Source organism: Cnephaeus nilssonii (assembly GCF_951640355.1).
Source record: "Cnephaeus nilssonii genome assembly, chromosome: 8".
NCBI lineage: Eukaryota > Metazoa > Chordata > Mammalia > Chiroptera > Vespertilionidae > Cnephaeus > Cnephaeus nilssonii.
The window spans coordinates 102,915,787-102,932,533 of NC_137079.1; the positions used below are offsets into that span (position 1 = coordinate 102,915,787).

General features: G+C 45.1%; 1 protein-coding gene across 4 annotated transcripts in view; it reads left to right on the plus strand.

Annotated features, from left to right (window-relative positions):
- The first annotated feature begins 398 nt into the window (after window positions 1-398).
- Window positions 399-16,747, plus strand: part of HDHD5 (haloacid dehalogenase like hydrolase domain containing 5) — a 29,216-nt gene continuing 12,867 nt past the window's right edge. The window contains exons 1-3 of one of the 4 annotated variants that reach the window (XM_079778758.1): window positions 399-587; window positions 12,974-13,177; window positions 14,783-14,895. In XM_079778758.1, coding sequence (XP_079634884.1) covers window positions 462-587; window positions 12,974-13,177; window positions 14,783-14,895 — 443 coding nt within the window. In that variant the 5' untranslated portion in view covers window positions 399-461. The remainder of the gene's footprint in view (window positions 588-12,973; window positions 13,178-14,782; window positions 14,896-16,747) is intronic. The other 3 variants (XM_079778759.1, XM_079778757.1, XM_079778760.1) reach the window with 3 other exon arrangements.

A 16,747-nucleotide genomic window follows, 5' to 3' on the forward strand; every position in this document is an offset into this window, starting at 1 on the left:
TTACTTATGCAGTATATAGTTTCCCCAGGAAATAGCACAGAGCCCAGCAGAAAGGAAGAATATAGCTAATATTTACAAACACAAGAATGGACAACTGGCACCCAACCAGCATTCCTTGATTAACTGGGGACTTGAACATCAAAAGAAAGTTTTGCTCTCCCAAACCCTCTTCCCAATCCAGGTTTAGTTCCCTCCCCGGACATCATCACGGGTTCAGGGAGCTGGGACTTTGGCCTGAAACCTATGATCCAGGAAGTCAGCAGGTATGAATGCCATGCCAACCCTGAACACCAGCTTGTAACCTCGTGTCTTGTTTAGGAAGGGCAGGACCTTGCGCCTGTTCGCAGCCCAACTTGCTGCCTGGACACCCAGGCGGAACTACAACTCCCGAGAGGCCTCGGGCACCTCCGGCCGCCGATTGGCTGCACGGCACAGGCGTAGTGCGCGCAAGTGTTGGCCCGATGGCTGTTCTTGGTTTGTTTGCCGCGGTCCGTGCGGCGCCTGGGCCCTGGCAGCGGGTGGCGTGCGCGGCCGCCGGGTTCCGGGGCCGCTGCCCTGGAAAGGGTTACGCTGTGGGCCGCGCGCAGGTGAGCCGGTCCGCAGGGCTGGTGGTGAGGCCGGGAGCTGCGGGAGGGGAGGCCGCGGGTCCAGCCGCTCAAGCCTTCCTAGCCTCCTGGGAAATGGCCGTGACTAGGCAACTGACTTGGAGTGCGTTTCGTTCTTGCCTTAAGCACCGATGCTTCCTTCACGCACCGCCTCCCCCTGACTCGATGCGATTTGGCGGTCTTTGGGGAGGAGGAAAAGCGACTCCGCCTGGAGCATAAACAAAACACCCCTAACGTGCACCAAGATCGTGTCTCGGCCTCTGGCCGCTCTTCGCCCCCAAATTACCCGGCCTTTTCTGCCTTCCCGTTTTTCTGGTCAGGGTATGGTTCATGCACTTCCTCTTTGATTTCATGATGAGAACCTTTTATGATTTGCAACTGCATTTGAAAGAGATTTGGAGACTCGTGCTAGACTCCCCTCCGGAGCTGCATCTGTAAGGGAACAGCCCAGAGAGAATGTGGTTTTTATGGGGACTTTTTACTTTGTTCCCATTGGCTTGTGGGCCTGCTTGTAATGAGTAGCTGTTAGGTCGGGAGGTGGGGGGAAGGTTTGGGAAAGAAGAATGGCGCAGAGTCCCTAATTTGTGCCAGGTACTTAAGTGATAACTAATTCTCAACCTTGGAGGTAGGCATGACCCTGGTGCTAGTAAGGAAGCTGAAGTTACGAATCAAGTTTTGAAAAACTTTAAAAGGTCAAACACCTGATATACTACCATGCCAGGACTCTCAGCCAGGTAGTTATATCTATCACCCTGACTTTCCCCTGAGCCACTTTGCCTTATAAATGCACAATTTCTGTATGTAATAATGATAATATTTTATATTTGTATAATGCTTTCACAGTAACCCTTTGATGTATTTTAAGTTAAGTACTTATTTAAAAAATAGTACTTTGTACCAGGCACTAAGTACTTCACAACTATATCATTAATCCATATAATTTTCATAGCAACTCCATGAGGTAAGTACTATTATTATTCCCACTTTACAGATGGAGGAACTGAGTCACAGAGAGGTTAAGCGACTTGCCCAAGGGCACACAGCTGGTAAGTGGCAGAATATGGAACCCAGGGCAGTCTGATGCCAGAGTTCTAGCTCTTGTTAGCTATGTTATTGTAATCATTTTGCATATGGAACAGCTAAGATTCAAAGAAGTTAAGTGACTTGGCCAGTGTCACAGAGCTACAAGTACCCAAGCTGGAAGCATAGAATGATAATATATTGATAAAAGGACTGCAAACTAGTGACATAAGTATAAAGAATAATTGCCATCACTTATAATTATTATATTGACTCTGGCATCCTGAGATATCTCTGAATGGTTTTTATGATATCATAGAATTTAAGAGTATTAGCATTGGAGTTGAATCCTGCCTGTACCATTTACTGGCTGTTTGACCTAAGGCAAAATACTTAGCTTTCTAAGCTTCAGTTTCCTAATATATGTAACTGGTGTGTTACTTACTATGCAGTGTTTTTGTGTGAATATATGTACGGTACTTTTTATGACAAACTAGAGGCCCGGTGCACAGATCGGTGCACCGGTGGGGTCCCTCAGCCTGGCCTGCGCCCTCTCACAATCCGAGACCCCTTGGAGGATGTTGGACTGCCGGTTTTGCCCCGATCGGGCATGTGCCCTGACCAGGATCAGCCGAAACCGGCAATCCAACATCCCCCAAGAGATGTAGTAGTACGCAAAGCAGCAGGCGGCAGGGGAGGAGCCGGAGCCCAGGCTGGGCACCGCACCACTCCCGCTCATCCCAGCTGCGCTGTGCCTGCCACTGCCTCCACTCAGTAGTGCTGCCGTGGAGGTGGGAGAGGCTCACGCTGAAGCTGTGCTTGCCAGCTGTGAGCTCGGCCCGTCAGTCAGATGAGGGGCACTCCCGCTGTGGAAGCTCACTGACCCCCAGGGGCAGCTCCTGCGTTGAGCATCTGTCCCCTGGTGGTCAGTGCGCATCATAGCTACTGGTCGTTCAGTCGCTTAGGCTTTTATATATGTAGATAGATGTAGAGTACTTTGTACAGTGACTGACATATAGTAAGTTATCTCAAATGTGGAAGTGATTGGAGGAGACAGTGAAGTGGACTATAGTTGTAATGCTGTTGTTTAAAATGGCAGTCACCAACTGGTGATCTGTGGACCACTGGTGGTCCATGAGATCCGAAAGGTTGGCGACTGCTGGTTTAAAACATACCAAGCCAATTCTAGGTAAAAAGCAAAGACAAAGGAACATCTAAGTAGTCCCTTCATTTCAAATTGATTTTAAACCAAACATTTATCACTGACACAATATGAACTTTAATTAGAGGATATGGCCTAATACCCAGGACTAGTTAAAAAACAAAATCAAGTAATGTAGGAAAAAAATCAGAATACAGATTGGAGAATGAAGAGAAAGATGAAAAGAAAAAAAATGTATCCCTTTGTTCTTTTCTCTAGGTACTTTCACTTTTTTCTTTCTTATATATTTTTTTTATGTCTTCACTTAAAAGAATAGACTTTATTTATTTATTTTTTAATATATTTTATTGAGTTTTTACAGAGAGGAAAGGAGAGGGATAGAGAGTTAGAAACATCGATGAGCTGCCTCCTGCACGCCCCCTACTGGGGATGTGCCCGCAACCAAGGTACATGCCCTTGACCGGAATCGAACCCGGGACCTTTCAGTCTGCAGGCTGACGCTCTATCCACTGAGCTAAACCGGTTTTGGCAGAATAGACTTTATTTTTATAACAGTTTTAGGTTTATAGAAAAATTGAGCAGAAAGTATAGAAAAGTCCCTCCCCCCAGTTTCCTCTATTATTAACATCTTGCATTATTAATGTGGCTTTTTTTTTTTTTTTAATAGTTGTGTACCTTCACTTTTTATGTTGCTAAGTGCCTGGTTCTCTCTACATTCACCATTCACCTGGGTATTGGAGATGATGATTACTCACTATATAGTTACAGATGAGGGATCCTCAAGGATGTTGCTAAATTGTTCTGAAACCCTCCAGTTCTAAGTAACAGGAATTGAGGATTCTTATGTCTAAGAGAGCAAATCTTGTGGTTATTTAGAATATGGCCACATAAGACCACTAAAACTGTTGCAGCCATCAACACAGATGAACTGTCTTTACTTCATTTTTTTAAATATGTAAGTTTTCAGAAATCCAAAAAAAAAAAAAAATACAGCAGTCTCTCTCTCTCTCTCTCTCTCTCTCTATATATATATATATATATATATATATATATATATATATATATATATATATAAATTTCAGAGAGGAAGGGAGAGGGAGAGATAGAAACATCAATGATGAGAGAGAATCATTGATTGGCTGCCTCCTGCACGCCCCCTACTGGGGGTCAAGCCCGCAACCCAGGCATGTGTCCTTGACTGGAATTGAACCTGGGACCCTTCAGTTCACAGGCTGATGCTCTATCCACTGAGCCAGCCAGGGCTAGCAGTTTCTTGAATAGTGTCATTTTGTTATAAGATTGATGAGGTGCTGTAGGTACTTAACTTTTGTTAATATCAATTAGTTTTGTTAAAATTGGTTTCATTATCATTTTGCTTCAAGTCACAATTCCTATTGATGATGTTAAGTGAGGAGGACATACTGTACATGAAATCTTTCAGATTCAGCAATTATTAGCATTTTGCCACACTTGCTTTGCTTAGCACCCCTTTTTTGGGTGCCTATAAAATTTTAAAACAAATTTCTGATTGTCATTTCAACCTTAAATTCTTCTATGTGTACCTATAAGAAAATACGGACATTTTTAATATAATCACAATGCTATTATCATACCTAACAACATTAGTAATTACTTAGTGTTACTTAAAATCCAGTCCTTTAAAATTTCCCTAATTGTCTCAAAATTATGGGCAAATGAGTTTTACATTTAAACTTTCAGAACAGTATGCTCTGTGTCCTACAGTACAAGAAGGAAGGTAGATCATGTGCTAGAAAGACAGAGTCCTTGTAAGCGTCACCAATTCTGCCTTGGCTGGCGTGACTCAGTTTCTTGGGTGTCGTCCTGTACAGCCAAGGTTGCTGGTTCAGTTCCTGGTCAGGGCACATGCCCACGTTGCGGACTTGATTCCTGGTAGGGGGCAAGTAGAAGGCAGCTGATCAGTGTTCCACTCTTACATTGATGTTTCTTTCTCTCCCTCTCCCCCACTCCCTTCCTCTCTAAAATCAGTAAAAATATATTTTTTAAAAAGAGTTACCAACTCTTTTCCCTTGAGAAGATACAGGGTGGTCAGAAAGTGCCTGAGGGGAAAGGTCTACCTTATTTTGCTTAAACCTTCATTTTGGGGGGCATTCAACATTCCGTCAACCTTTATTGAGCACCTACAAGGGTCTAAGCATTGTGCCAGATTTGGGGGTTTGAAGGCAAATCACACCCTCTTTCCTTTTAGACCTGTGCAGTGATTCTCTTTGAAAATAATAAGATGATGAAATTTGTAAGGAGATATGGTTATTTTACCCAGGAAAAATCTATAGCACTTTAAGAGATTTTATGAAGAGAAAAATGAAAAGAAAATGTATCCCTTTGTCCTTTTTCTCTAGCTATTTTCACTTTTTTTTCTTTCTTATATTTCTTTTGTTTTTTCTTATACCTTCACTTAAAAAAGGCCATCCTGAAACCTGTCTATGGAACCCAGTTAGGACCCCAATCCTAGTGGGTTTTGTTGAGGAAAAGGAAGGTGTTGCAGAGATCCTTGAGAGCCATTGGGTGCATGAGTATATTGAGAACAGAGAAGAACTGGACCTCAGTGGCTGGGGGCTGGCAGGAGGTGCTGGATGACCTGGTACCTCCTGGATCCCTTTTGTGCTTGGAGTTGTTGCTGTGTGGTCACCTGAAGAGCTCTGACTTTGCTGTGAGCTCAATTTGAGGCTGAATTTTTAATCAGGCACTTGTGAACTAGGTCAATTTGACTAGTTTAATTTTCTCTGAATTTGGTTTCTTTTTCATTTAGTCGATTATCCAGTGAATACATAATGAGCACCATGTATAAACCAGGCTACTTTAGCTAGGTAATGTCAATTGGAGGTAATGACACCCACCCCCAAAGTGTTGGTACAAGGATTCAATAAAAATGTATAGCTTAGTACAATCTACATGTCTGGGGTGCAGGATCAGACATTGGAGTAGAGAAAGATGCTGTTTGTTCAAGCATTCCCTGCATGGTGTGTGGGATTTGACAAATTTCTCCTGGCAGCTCCGTTTGCTGGTAGTCAGAAGTGCTATCTTCTTGGTTTGAGTTTCTCTCCTCCTATTTTTTCAGTGTCCTTTCCTACTTCCAACTTGGCACTGAAGCTGTCATTGTGTAAGGCTGGGAGACTGCAGAAGCTAGTGTGAAGGAGCTGAAAGATCCCTCCCTGGGTGGTCTTCCTTGTTCAGTGGAGGGGAGATGGGATCATTACTTTGCAGTCACTCTTTTATCAGTGGAAGTGGGGTATCCCTTTCCCCATTGAGTGCTGGGGGTGGAGTTCTTACCGTGAGAAAGAGAATTTTCCGAGTCTCACATGGGAGGATGAGTGATTTTTATTTGCGTGGAAGCACATACCTGGGTTTCCAGGGCCCCATTTCTCTTAGTCCAGTTATAGAAAAAGTGTAACTAGGGATTCAGTAGAACTAAAATCAAAGCCAATGTCCAGAATTTCTGTCCCATGTTGCAGCTGGGTCAGTTCAGCATAAGGCTAGTTGCAGTCCATTAGTCCATTGTATGTGGGAGTCCTCATGGCCATGGGCCACATAGGAGAATGCTGGGAAATAGGAGCAAGAGCCCCACAAGCCAGGAATCAACTAAGAAAGCCCAAGAACCCAAGAGAAATCAAAAGAATGAACTTGTTTGTTCAGGGAATTAAGTATTCCAAATCTTCCCACACTTGCAGTGACCGTGCCCATTCCGGCCAATGACCTCTTCCCAGGTGTGATTGACAGACAAGCACCTTCTCTAGTCCCCCCAACTTTACTGGCATGCATCTATCTCCCCCCTGTCCAATCCCTTCCCCCAGTGATCTGTGAGGAATGGACCACGGGTGGCTCCCTGGGGAATGTAAAGCTGCAGCTTCCTGGTGAAGCTGCCTGAATGACATGCCTATTCTCCCTTCTTGTTATTAATAACGAGGTTAATTACAACTGTATCAACTCCATTTTCTATATTCCTTGCTCCAGAAACCCATGTCTCAGCTTCCTTGATCCCACACTCTCTTTTGTTGTTGTTGTTGTTTATCATTACCTGAGGATATTTTTCCATTGATTTTTAGAGGGCGTGGAATGGAGGGGGAGAGAGAGAGACACATCAATTGGTTGCCTCCCCCACTCTCCCAGACCTGGACCAGGGGGTCTATCCTGCAACCAAGGTACATGCCCTTGACCAGAATCCCCCCTGACCAGAATTAAACCTGGGACCCTTTAGTCGGAGGGCTGATGCACTGAGCAAAACTGGCTAGGGTGATCCCACACCCTCTTGATTTTCCTCCTCATGCTAATTACTGCTCCTTATTCTTTTGCTATTGACTCTTACGTGGCCCATCCTTAAATGGTGATGCTCTTCCTGGTTCTCTGTGAGCCACACTTCAGCTCTTACTCTGCTTGTGTTTCTCGGGCTCTCCTGTCTTCTCCCAAGTATCAGCTAAGAGTAGAGACCTTCTAGATTTTCATCTCCAGGACCTTCTGTCCAGTGCTGATATCTCCACTTGCCTGTGTTGCAGGTCCAAAGTGGGACATATTTTCTGCCCTCCCCTGCCTCTTAGTTGGTGCTCCTCCTGAATTCCTTGGGTCAGTGAGTGATACCAACCCTCCCAGGTTCCCAAGCCAAAAAGAGCATGGAGTTTCTGTGGCCCCACTCTCCTCCCCTGCATCTGATTGTTACCAGGCCTGGCTGTTCTGTCTTCTACTCTGATCTACCTTATCCTTTACATTCCTGTTGCAACCACCTAGTAAAAACTACCACCATCACCTCTGTCTTGGATTGCAGTGAATCCCAGCTGGTGTCCTTCAACTTGACTCTCTTCAGTCCACTCAATCCATTCTTCACTCTGCAGCCAAGATTTTTCAACAGCAAAAGTCTGATGATGCCATTTTCCTGTTTCAAGCTCCTTATTTTATGTTGGCTAATCTTGTCATGACCAATACTCCCCATCTGCAATAGGTAAGGTACCCCTGATTTAGGCTCTCAGGGTCCCTATCTAATAAAGAGGGAATATGCAAATTGACCATCACATCATCACAGAGATGGTGGCGCCCATAGCCACAAGATGGCGGTGCCCAGTCCCCTCAGCCCCGCCAGAGTCCCCCAGTCCTTTCAGCCCAGCTGGGGGGGGGCGGGGCGGCAGGTGCATGGTGCGGCCGGACCCGCCCTCAGCCCCCAGCCGGTCAGGGCTGGCCCAAGGCATAAGCAAGCCTTGGATGGCGGCTGCCCAGCTGACACATGAGGTGCAGGCAAGCTTCGGATGGTGGCTGCCCAGCCTCCCGAGGCTCAGGGAACCAGGGCCAGCCAAGGCTTGTGCTGCTGGCAATGGCAGCAGCAGAGGTGTGATGGGGGCATTGCCTTCCCCTGATTGCCAGGTCACCTCCCGCCCCTCAGGGTTCCCAGACTGTGAGAGGGGGAAGGCCAGGCTGAGTGACGCCCCCTCCAGTGCATGAATTTTCATGCACCGGGCCTCTAGTCTCTTAATATAGTGCTCAGTGTAGAAGGGCCTATGCTGCTTGTGCTGCTTTTGCTGCTTGTTTAGTTGTCTTCCCCTTGCACTGTTTGGCAGAGCCACTTCTGCCTGCTTGTCTAGCCTGGTGCTGATTGGGTTATTAATAGATATTGTTAAATGAATGCATATATTTAAATCCTTTGTTGCCTAGCTCAAAAGTATCTTATAAAAACCTACCTCTGTTTAATTCTGTTTACTCAGAACTTAAATACTCAGGATTGCTTTGCACTTATGAAAATGAAGCAGTTTTATTGAGTTTTTGTGTCCTAGACTAGTTTGTTCTTTCACCCAAGCTTAGTGAAGGTGTGGAACAGTTCGTCTGTTTTTGGTTGATCCTCACATAGGAACACTATGCACTAAATAAGAATGATTTCATTTGGCACCCAAAAAAAGGAGACTAGCAAACAAGTTAGGTTGGGTTTTTTGACAATTGAAAAACATCTCATATATTAATAGTTTATGAAATAAGAAATTGAATGAATATTTTTTTTAAATCCAAGAAATACAGATTAAGATTGAGAAGGCAAATCGAGAGCAGATAAAACCCCCACTTTTGGCTGCATCACTGTAACCACAGCCCTGGCTTCTGTAATCTCGCTCGCTTCTTGACAGATTGACAGTGAGAGGCAGGGGAGGGGGAGGGCTACGTGCATGTGCACACAGTACTCTCTGGCCTCGGTCTGGGAATTTCCCCCTAAGCTCAGATAAGGAACCAAGCACTCCCCCAGTAGCCTAGGCAACAGGAAGTGGCTCCTGAGGCCCAGGCCCTAGAGGGTCAGCATGGGCCTGCTCAGCTCCTAGGCCCACCCTGCCGTGGCCCGCACTGTGCCAGGGCCCTGTCTGTAAGCTCTGAGCAGCTGTGGGTGCAAAGCTGCAGGAGAAACAGTCGAGAGCAAGGGGCAACCGTGGGAGGGCAGGCAGCACCAGGCATAGGGAGAGGCGGGCCGCCTGCCCTGTGCCCAACAGAGGGGCGACCCTTGGCTGGCGCTGAGGGTCCAAGCTCTGCTCAGTTGAGGCCCCGCCCCTCCTTTGCTAACTACAACAGATACCCGGAAGCTTAGAATGTAACATAGAAAGAATGTCTAGAATGTGTATGTACGCCATATATGGGAGACAAGAAACCTAGAAATGTATATAAGGCAAAAACCTCACCGCGTTCAGCGCTCAGCCTCTGGAGAGGACTCCGCTGAGCTAGTACCGGTGCAAATAAACAGTACTTTTCTGTACCTCCAAGTGCATTTGGTTTGTCATTTCCCGCCGGCCTGCTTTCTGTCGTAGCAAGATGAAATACAATTTTTTTTAAACTTTTAAATTTAGACGTTTGATAATTAACAAACTCTTTGATACATTTGTAAATCAGTATTGGCAAGGATAAAATGCATTACCAGTGGCCATGTAAGTTGATGTGTTTTTGGAAAACAGTTTGTCAGGAGGTGTTATGTCTTTAAAATATTTGCAGTTTTTTGACTTACTACTCCTACTTTTAAGAATCTAGCTCAAGGAAAAATGGGTAATGTGGAAAAATCAGCATAAAGAGTTTCCTTATAGCATTATTTGTAGTAGTAAAAATGTAGAAAACCCTAAATGTCTAATATAGGGGAAACAGTATTTAGTGGACTATTTACTCAGTATATTATGGAGCTAGAAATGATGATTAAGAGGTAGCTATGTATTGATCTGGAAAGATAACCAAGACATACCAAGTAAAAAAAGGAAATAATATAATGCTACTAGAGGCCCGGTGCACGAAATTTGTGCACGAGGGGGCGGGGATGTGACCCTCAGCCCAGCCTGCACCCTCTCCAATCTGGGACCCATCAAGGGACAGTCGGACATCCCTCTCACAATCCAGGACTGCTGGCTCCCAACTGCTCACCTGCCTGCCTGCCTGATTGTCCCTAACTGCTTCTGCCTGCCAGCCTGATCATCCCCTAACCACTCCCCTGCCAGCCTGATCGACGCCTAACTGCTCCCCTGCCAGGCTGATTGCCCCTAACTGCCCTCCCCTGCCAGCCTGGTCACTCCTAACTGCCCTCCCCTGCTGGCCTGGTTGCCCCTTACTGTCCTCCCCTGCAGGCCTTGTCCTTCCCAACTGCCTTCCCCTGCCAGCCCGGTCACCCCTAACTGCCCTCCCCTGCCAGCCTGGTCGCCCCTAACTGCTCTCCTCTGCTGGCCTGGTCGCCCCCAACTGCCCTCCCCTGCAGGCCTGGTTCCCCCCCCCCCCCAACTGCCCTCCCCTACTGGCCTGATCGCCCACCACTGCCCTCCCATACCAGCCATCTTGTGGTGGCCATCTTGTGTCCACATGGGGGCAGCCATTTTTTACTACATGGGGGTGGCCATCTTATGTGTTGGAGTGATAGTAAATTTGCATATTACCTCTTTATTATACAGCATTTGTGTGTTAGTTAATAGGGGTCAGTGCCGACATGTACTCATAAGGAACTGGTGGACATTGATATTGGGTCTCAAAAGAACTGTTGGTCCAGAAAGAAACTCACTACAGACTGATTCATTTGCCTGTCAGCATAACTATTATTGCTCGTCGCACATTCAATTCTTATAAGTATATCTCTAGTGACACATGATTTCGCTCATCTAGGGGAAATGATGAACAACATAGACTGATGGAAAAGAACAGAACCAGAAACAAGGAGGCATCGATCGGACTATCGGGCCTCAGAGGGAGGATACGGGAGGGTGGGGGGAGGAGGGAGAGATCAACCAAAGGTCTTGTGTGCATGCATATGAGCCTAACCAATGGTTAAGTTCAACAGGGGGTTGGGGCATCCATGGGGAGGGGTGTGGGATGGGAATGGGGGGATGAGGACAAATATGTGACACCTTAATCAATAAAGAAATTAAAAAAAAAAAAAAAGAAAATGACCCCCCCCCCCAAAAAAAAAAAAAGAAAGAAAGAAATTTTGACTATATATCTATAAAAAAGTTTCTGGAAAAAATACAAGAGGGAATAGCACTATGTGGAAGAAGGAGACAAGAACTCTAAAAAATATTTATATTTGTAGTTTTTTAAAAACCCTGTGTGTGTGGTTATAATAAAATTTTAAAAGATGATTATGAAGGCTATTATAACAGGTAAAAATGCTTGTATGTCAAGCAAAAAGGACAAGATGAAAAATTACACATATAAAGTATAGTTGTAGCTATATGACAAACAAGAATAGAAAAAGTAGATAAAAAGAAAATATTTGCCCGGTCATAATGGTTCAGTTGGTTGGGGCTTTGCCCTGTGCACTGAAAAGTTGCTGATTCGAGTCCCTACCAGGGCACATACCTGGGTTGCGGGTTCAATTCCCAGTTGGGGCGTGGATGGAAGGCAACAGGTCGATATTTCTCTTTCCATTCCTCCATCCCTCCCTCTCTCTAAGCATGTCTTTAGGTTAAGATTGAAAATAAATAAATTAATTAAAAACAGAAAATATTAATTGATTGTGTTAAAGTGCAGGGATTGCCCACCTGGTGTGGCTCAGTGGTTGAGTGTAGACCTATGAACTAGGAGGTCACAGTTCGATTCCCAGTCACGTCAGTCAGGCACACGCTCGGATTTCAGGCTTGGTCCTCAGTAGGGGCATGCAGGAGGCAGCCAATCAATGATTCTCTCTCATCATTGATGTTTCTGTCTCTCTTCCTCTCCCTCTCTGAAATCAATAAAAAAGTATTTTTAAAAATAAAGTGCAGGGATTATGTTTTGAATTTCTAGTTTGCAATTTAAAATTCTTTATATTAATTATGGAAAAATATTTTTTAAAATATATTTTTATTGATTTCCCAGAGGAAGGGAGAAGAAGAGAGAGATAGAAACATCAATGATGAGAGAGAATCATTGATGGGCTGCCTTCTGCACGTTCCACACAGGATCGAGCACTCAACCCTTGTATGTGCCCCAACTGGCAATCAAACTGTGACCTCCTGGTTCATAGGTCAATGCTCAACTACTGAAACACACCAGCGGGGCTGGAAAAATAATTTTTAGCAAAATAGTTATGTGTTTAAACATACATGAAAAAGGACCAATTCTTTATTATTATGGGTTTGCTCTATCAGAAATCCCATGTCCTCATTTTATGTTTCAGGCCCTGGGCAACTTGAGAATAATGTGGAGCCCCTCTTTTTTTTTTCTTTTTTTTTTTTAAGAGCATTTATTGGGCAAATGACAGAGGTAGAAGAAGCAATTTCTACAAGAAATGGGTTTAGCAAATGAGTTACAGAGGTAAAGCAAGAGCCGTTGGAGCTTGAGAGTGAGGAAGTAATGGTAACATGCTTGGGGCTGGAATGGGGAGGGGAAAGGGAAAGGCATGGCCATGCTCCCTGGAGGGAGAGCACCGAGTCCCTCTTTTTTTTCTTTTTAAAATATATTTTTATTGATTTCAGAGAGGAAGGGTGAGGGAGAGAGAGAGAGAAACATCCATGATGAGAGAGAATCATTGATCAGTTGCTTCCTGCACACCCCACACTGGGGATCGAGCCCGCAACCAGGGCATGTGACCTGACCAGGAATCCAACCTTAACCTCCTGGTTCATAGTTCCAGGATCAACCACTGAGCCATGCAGGCTGGGCCCAAGTCCTTCTTTTTCAGGGTCTTTTCCGTCTTCCTCTCTGCCTCCTGACTTAGGCAGTGGCGGCTCTGTTCTCTCCTCTGCAGAGCCAGCCTACCTTTGGGTTCCTGTTGGACATCGATGGCGTGCTGGTGCGGGGCCATAGAGTGATCCCTGCTGCTCTGAAAGCCTTCCGCAGGCTGGTGAATGCTCAGGGGAAGCTGCGGGTGCCTGTGGTCTTTGTCACGAATGCTGGGAACATCTTACAGCATGGCAAAGCCCAGGAGCTGTCAGCTCTGCTGGGCTTTAAGGTAAGGAGGCAGCTGGAGACTCAAGGGCCTGGTTCCCAGTGGAACCCCCACTCTTGTTCTGACTAAGGCTTTTTCCCTGGGGTGCAGTATAGTATTGATAAGCCCGAGGGCATGGCCAGTTAGTTCCGTACAAATCTTTCAACCCTGCTTGAAAAATAACTTGAAGTTTAAGCCAGCCTCATGAGTAGAGCCTCATCAACAGAGTAATTTTTTATATATACATACATGTTAAGCACAACAATCCTGCCCATGGAGTTGGTAGTTCAACCTATAGTCTTTATATTCATTTCTTCTGGGCATCAGGGTTGTCTCCTTTGAATTGTCAGCCCCTAGAAAGTAAGAGTCACATTTTTCTTTTTTTAAATATGTTTACATTGATTTTAGAGAGAGAGAGAGAGGAAGGGAAAGAGAGAAACATCAATGAGAGAGAACCATCAATTGGCTGCCTCCTGCATGTTCCCTACTGTGGATTGAGCCCACAACCCTGGACATGTGGCCTGACAAGGAATCGAACCAGCAACCTCTTGGTGCATGAGACGACACTCAACCAACTGAGCTATACGAGTCAGGGTGAGGGTCACATTTTTCTAAATCTCCGTATGCCAAGTGGGACTCTGAAGTAACGGCCCTTGTTTCTCATAAATAAGATGCATGCATGTGAATAAGCGCTGTCCCCCAAAAGCAGTCCCTCTTCACCCACTTTCAACTGCACATGTATCTCATATTGACACACTCATTCTTCTTTGTTGAGGGTGCTTGTAGTTTTGGGGAAAAGTACTTGGAACCAAGAAAGTAAAGTGGCTGATTGATGATGGGGTAACCCTGTTTGAGGATGAATGCAGGGAGTAAAGACAGAAAACTGTTTCCCTTCTGTGGTTTTCAGAGAGGGTTTCAAAAACATTCTGAGAAAAGGCTGCATTGTTGTAATTAGTTTAAATGTTAAAAGGCTAAGTCTTTAAGTAGAACTGAGAACTGAAAGTCAAAGTTAGAGGCATAGCTCTATGACAGTGACAAAGAACATGCACACAAACTGCTTTTCAAAGGGAATTTGAGCAGGACAGGATTGGTGAGTATCAGAACCCATCACTGATGGCATGTCCTGCTTGCTTTTTGTTTGTTTGTTAATCCTCACCTAGGATATTTTTTTCCATTGATTTTAGAGAGATTGGAAGAGAGGGCGGAAGGGAGAGAGGGAGGAAGGGAGGGAGGGCAGGAGGGAGGGAGGGAGAGAGAGAAAGAGAGAGAGAGAGAGAGAAACATGCCCTGACCACCTGGCCTGGGGATCAAACCTGCAACCAGGTACATGCCCTTGACTGGGAATCAAACCCAAGACCCTTTAGTGCTCAGGCCGACACTCTACCCCTGAGCCACATGGGACAGGGCACTGCTTGCTTGTTTTGTGTGGCAAGAGCCAAATTAGACTTGTCATTCTCACACCCATTTAGATAGTACTTTCTAGGAGCTAGGAAGCCCTCTGCCCCCTCCCCCCCCTTTTTTAAATCTGGGCAGTGTTTTTTTCCTTCCTTCCTAGGTGAAAGAAGCTGCCATTTATCTCCCATTTTGTCCCCCCAACTCTTTTCTCCTGTCTCTTGGCTGTCCCTACAGGTGGAGCCAGATCAAGTTATTCTCTCTCACAGTCCCATGAAGCTTTTCTCACAATATCATGGAAAGCGGATGATAGTGTCTGGGCAGGGACCCCTGGTGGAAAATGCCCAAATGTATCCTTTTGGTACTTCTCACTCTGGCTGAGGAGAAAGGGGCAGGACTGGGGACTCTCCTCCCATGGCTGAGGGGGCACCATCATAAGGCATGCTGGATGCAGGGTGCCAGGCCTCATCGGGTGTGTGGTGGGCTCTTGAGGGAGAGAGGACAGCCCTCAGGTGTGGTCAGTCCTGGTGGCTGGTGGTTTCCAAAAGCCAGGCCACTGCATCATTATCTTCTGGGGAGCTAAAAATACAGATTCCTGGGAAATCTGTGTCATTAGGTCTGAGAAAAAAATCAACAGTCTGTATTTTAAAAAATGAAACTAGGTGATTTTGTAATTAGATTTGAGAATCACTGCTCTAGGGCTGTTCTTCATGGTGCTCAATCAACTTATCTGCAATGTTAATTAAGTATCTACAATGAATTCCTCCTTTGGGTGATGTGATTATTCAAAAGGCAGAAGATTGTCCTTGTTCTCAAGCAGCTTATTTATTTGCTCCTGCAGACCCTGTCCAGCACTTCCTGTGTGCCAGCACTGTGCTGCAGGGTCTAAGGGAGTTGGGGCCAGGAGAAGCACCATGGAATTGCGAATTAATTGAAGGGCTCATACTTGAGGCACCATATACAACAAAGGAATGTTTCAGATGGCATGGGATTAAAGACTTAAAAGAGCAGTATAGGTGGTTCTGGGGTCACAGGTGTTAGGGGAACAGGAACATCCTTAGAGCAGAAATTACTTATGGTTTCATGGAGGGGCAAGGCTGTGACACAGGAGAGGTTTCAGGTTTTCCATGCAGAGGCAGTAAGGAGGCTAGAGAGAAGGGATGGTGAGGATCCCTGAAGCAGGAGATTGTAATGAGACAGGTGGGAAATAAGGGTAAGAAGGGTGGTGCTGAGTGTAGGAAACTGCAGAAGTAAATGCAGGAAGTAACTGAGTTCATTATGAGGGCGGTGGGGAGGCTCCAGGTTTATTACTGATGGGGTGGTCTGATGGAAGCATCATTTTTGGAAAATGCATTTTGAGAATAATCTGAAATCGTGGACAGTTAAGGTTACAAGTGGAAAATAAAGATAGAAAAATGGAGGCAGGTCTTGGAGAGCTAAAGCTGAGCTGGCTTACCTCTACCATGGCCTCCCCATGCTGGTGGAATCCAATTCATCTTAAAGCTTCAGCTCAAGCCTAACTTCTCTAGACCAGCGTTCACCAACTGGTAGTCTGTGAGGTCCAAAAGGTTGGCGACCACTGGTCTAAGGAAACCTTTGGAGCAGTGGTTGCCAACCGGTGGTCTGTGAGGTCCAAAAGGTTGGTGACCACTGCTCTAGACCAAGCATGTCAAACTCAAAGGCTAACACAGGCCAAATAAACAAGGTGTAAGTTTATGTGGGCTGAAAAAAAACAAAAACTTCAATTTTCATGGAAACATAGGTTTAGTTAGAGACATGCTGAATACAAAGGGCTGAAATAAATGAGTAATCGTTAACATAAAATATTAGAACATTTTAATAAAAATTAATATTTTTTCTTGAACAGTAACTTACCAGACACTGAATAGCTGCACAAATTAATAAGTAATGCAAATAAGTCTATATTTCTTGTTCTCCGAAGGTGAAATATTTCCTGTTGCGCACACCAAACAAGTCAGTCCAAGACTAATGGCATGGCAATTGCTAGTATTAGTGGAGAGAAATGGTGCGCCTGTGCGTGAGGTGTATAAGGGAAATGAATGCAACACAATTATAGTAATCAGTCATTAGCAAATGTTGTAGTTTGTTATTAATAATTATGTATAACAGGATATTGTAAAAATTAGGTTACAAAATTTTTATTAAAACATTTCTTGCCCTGACCGGTTTGGCTCAGTGGAT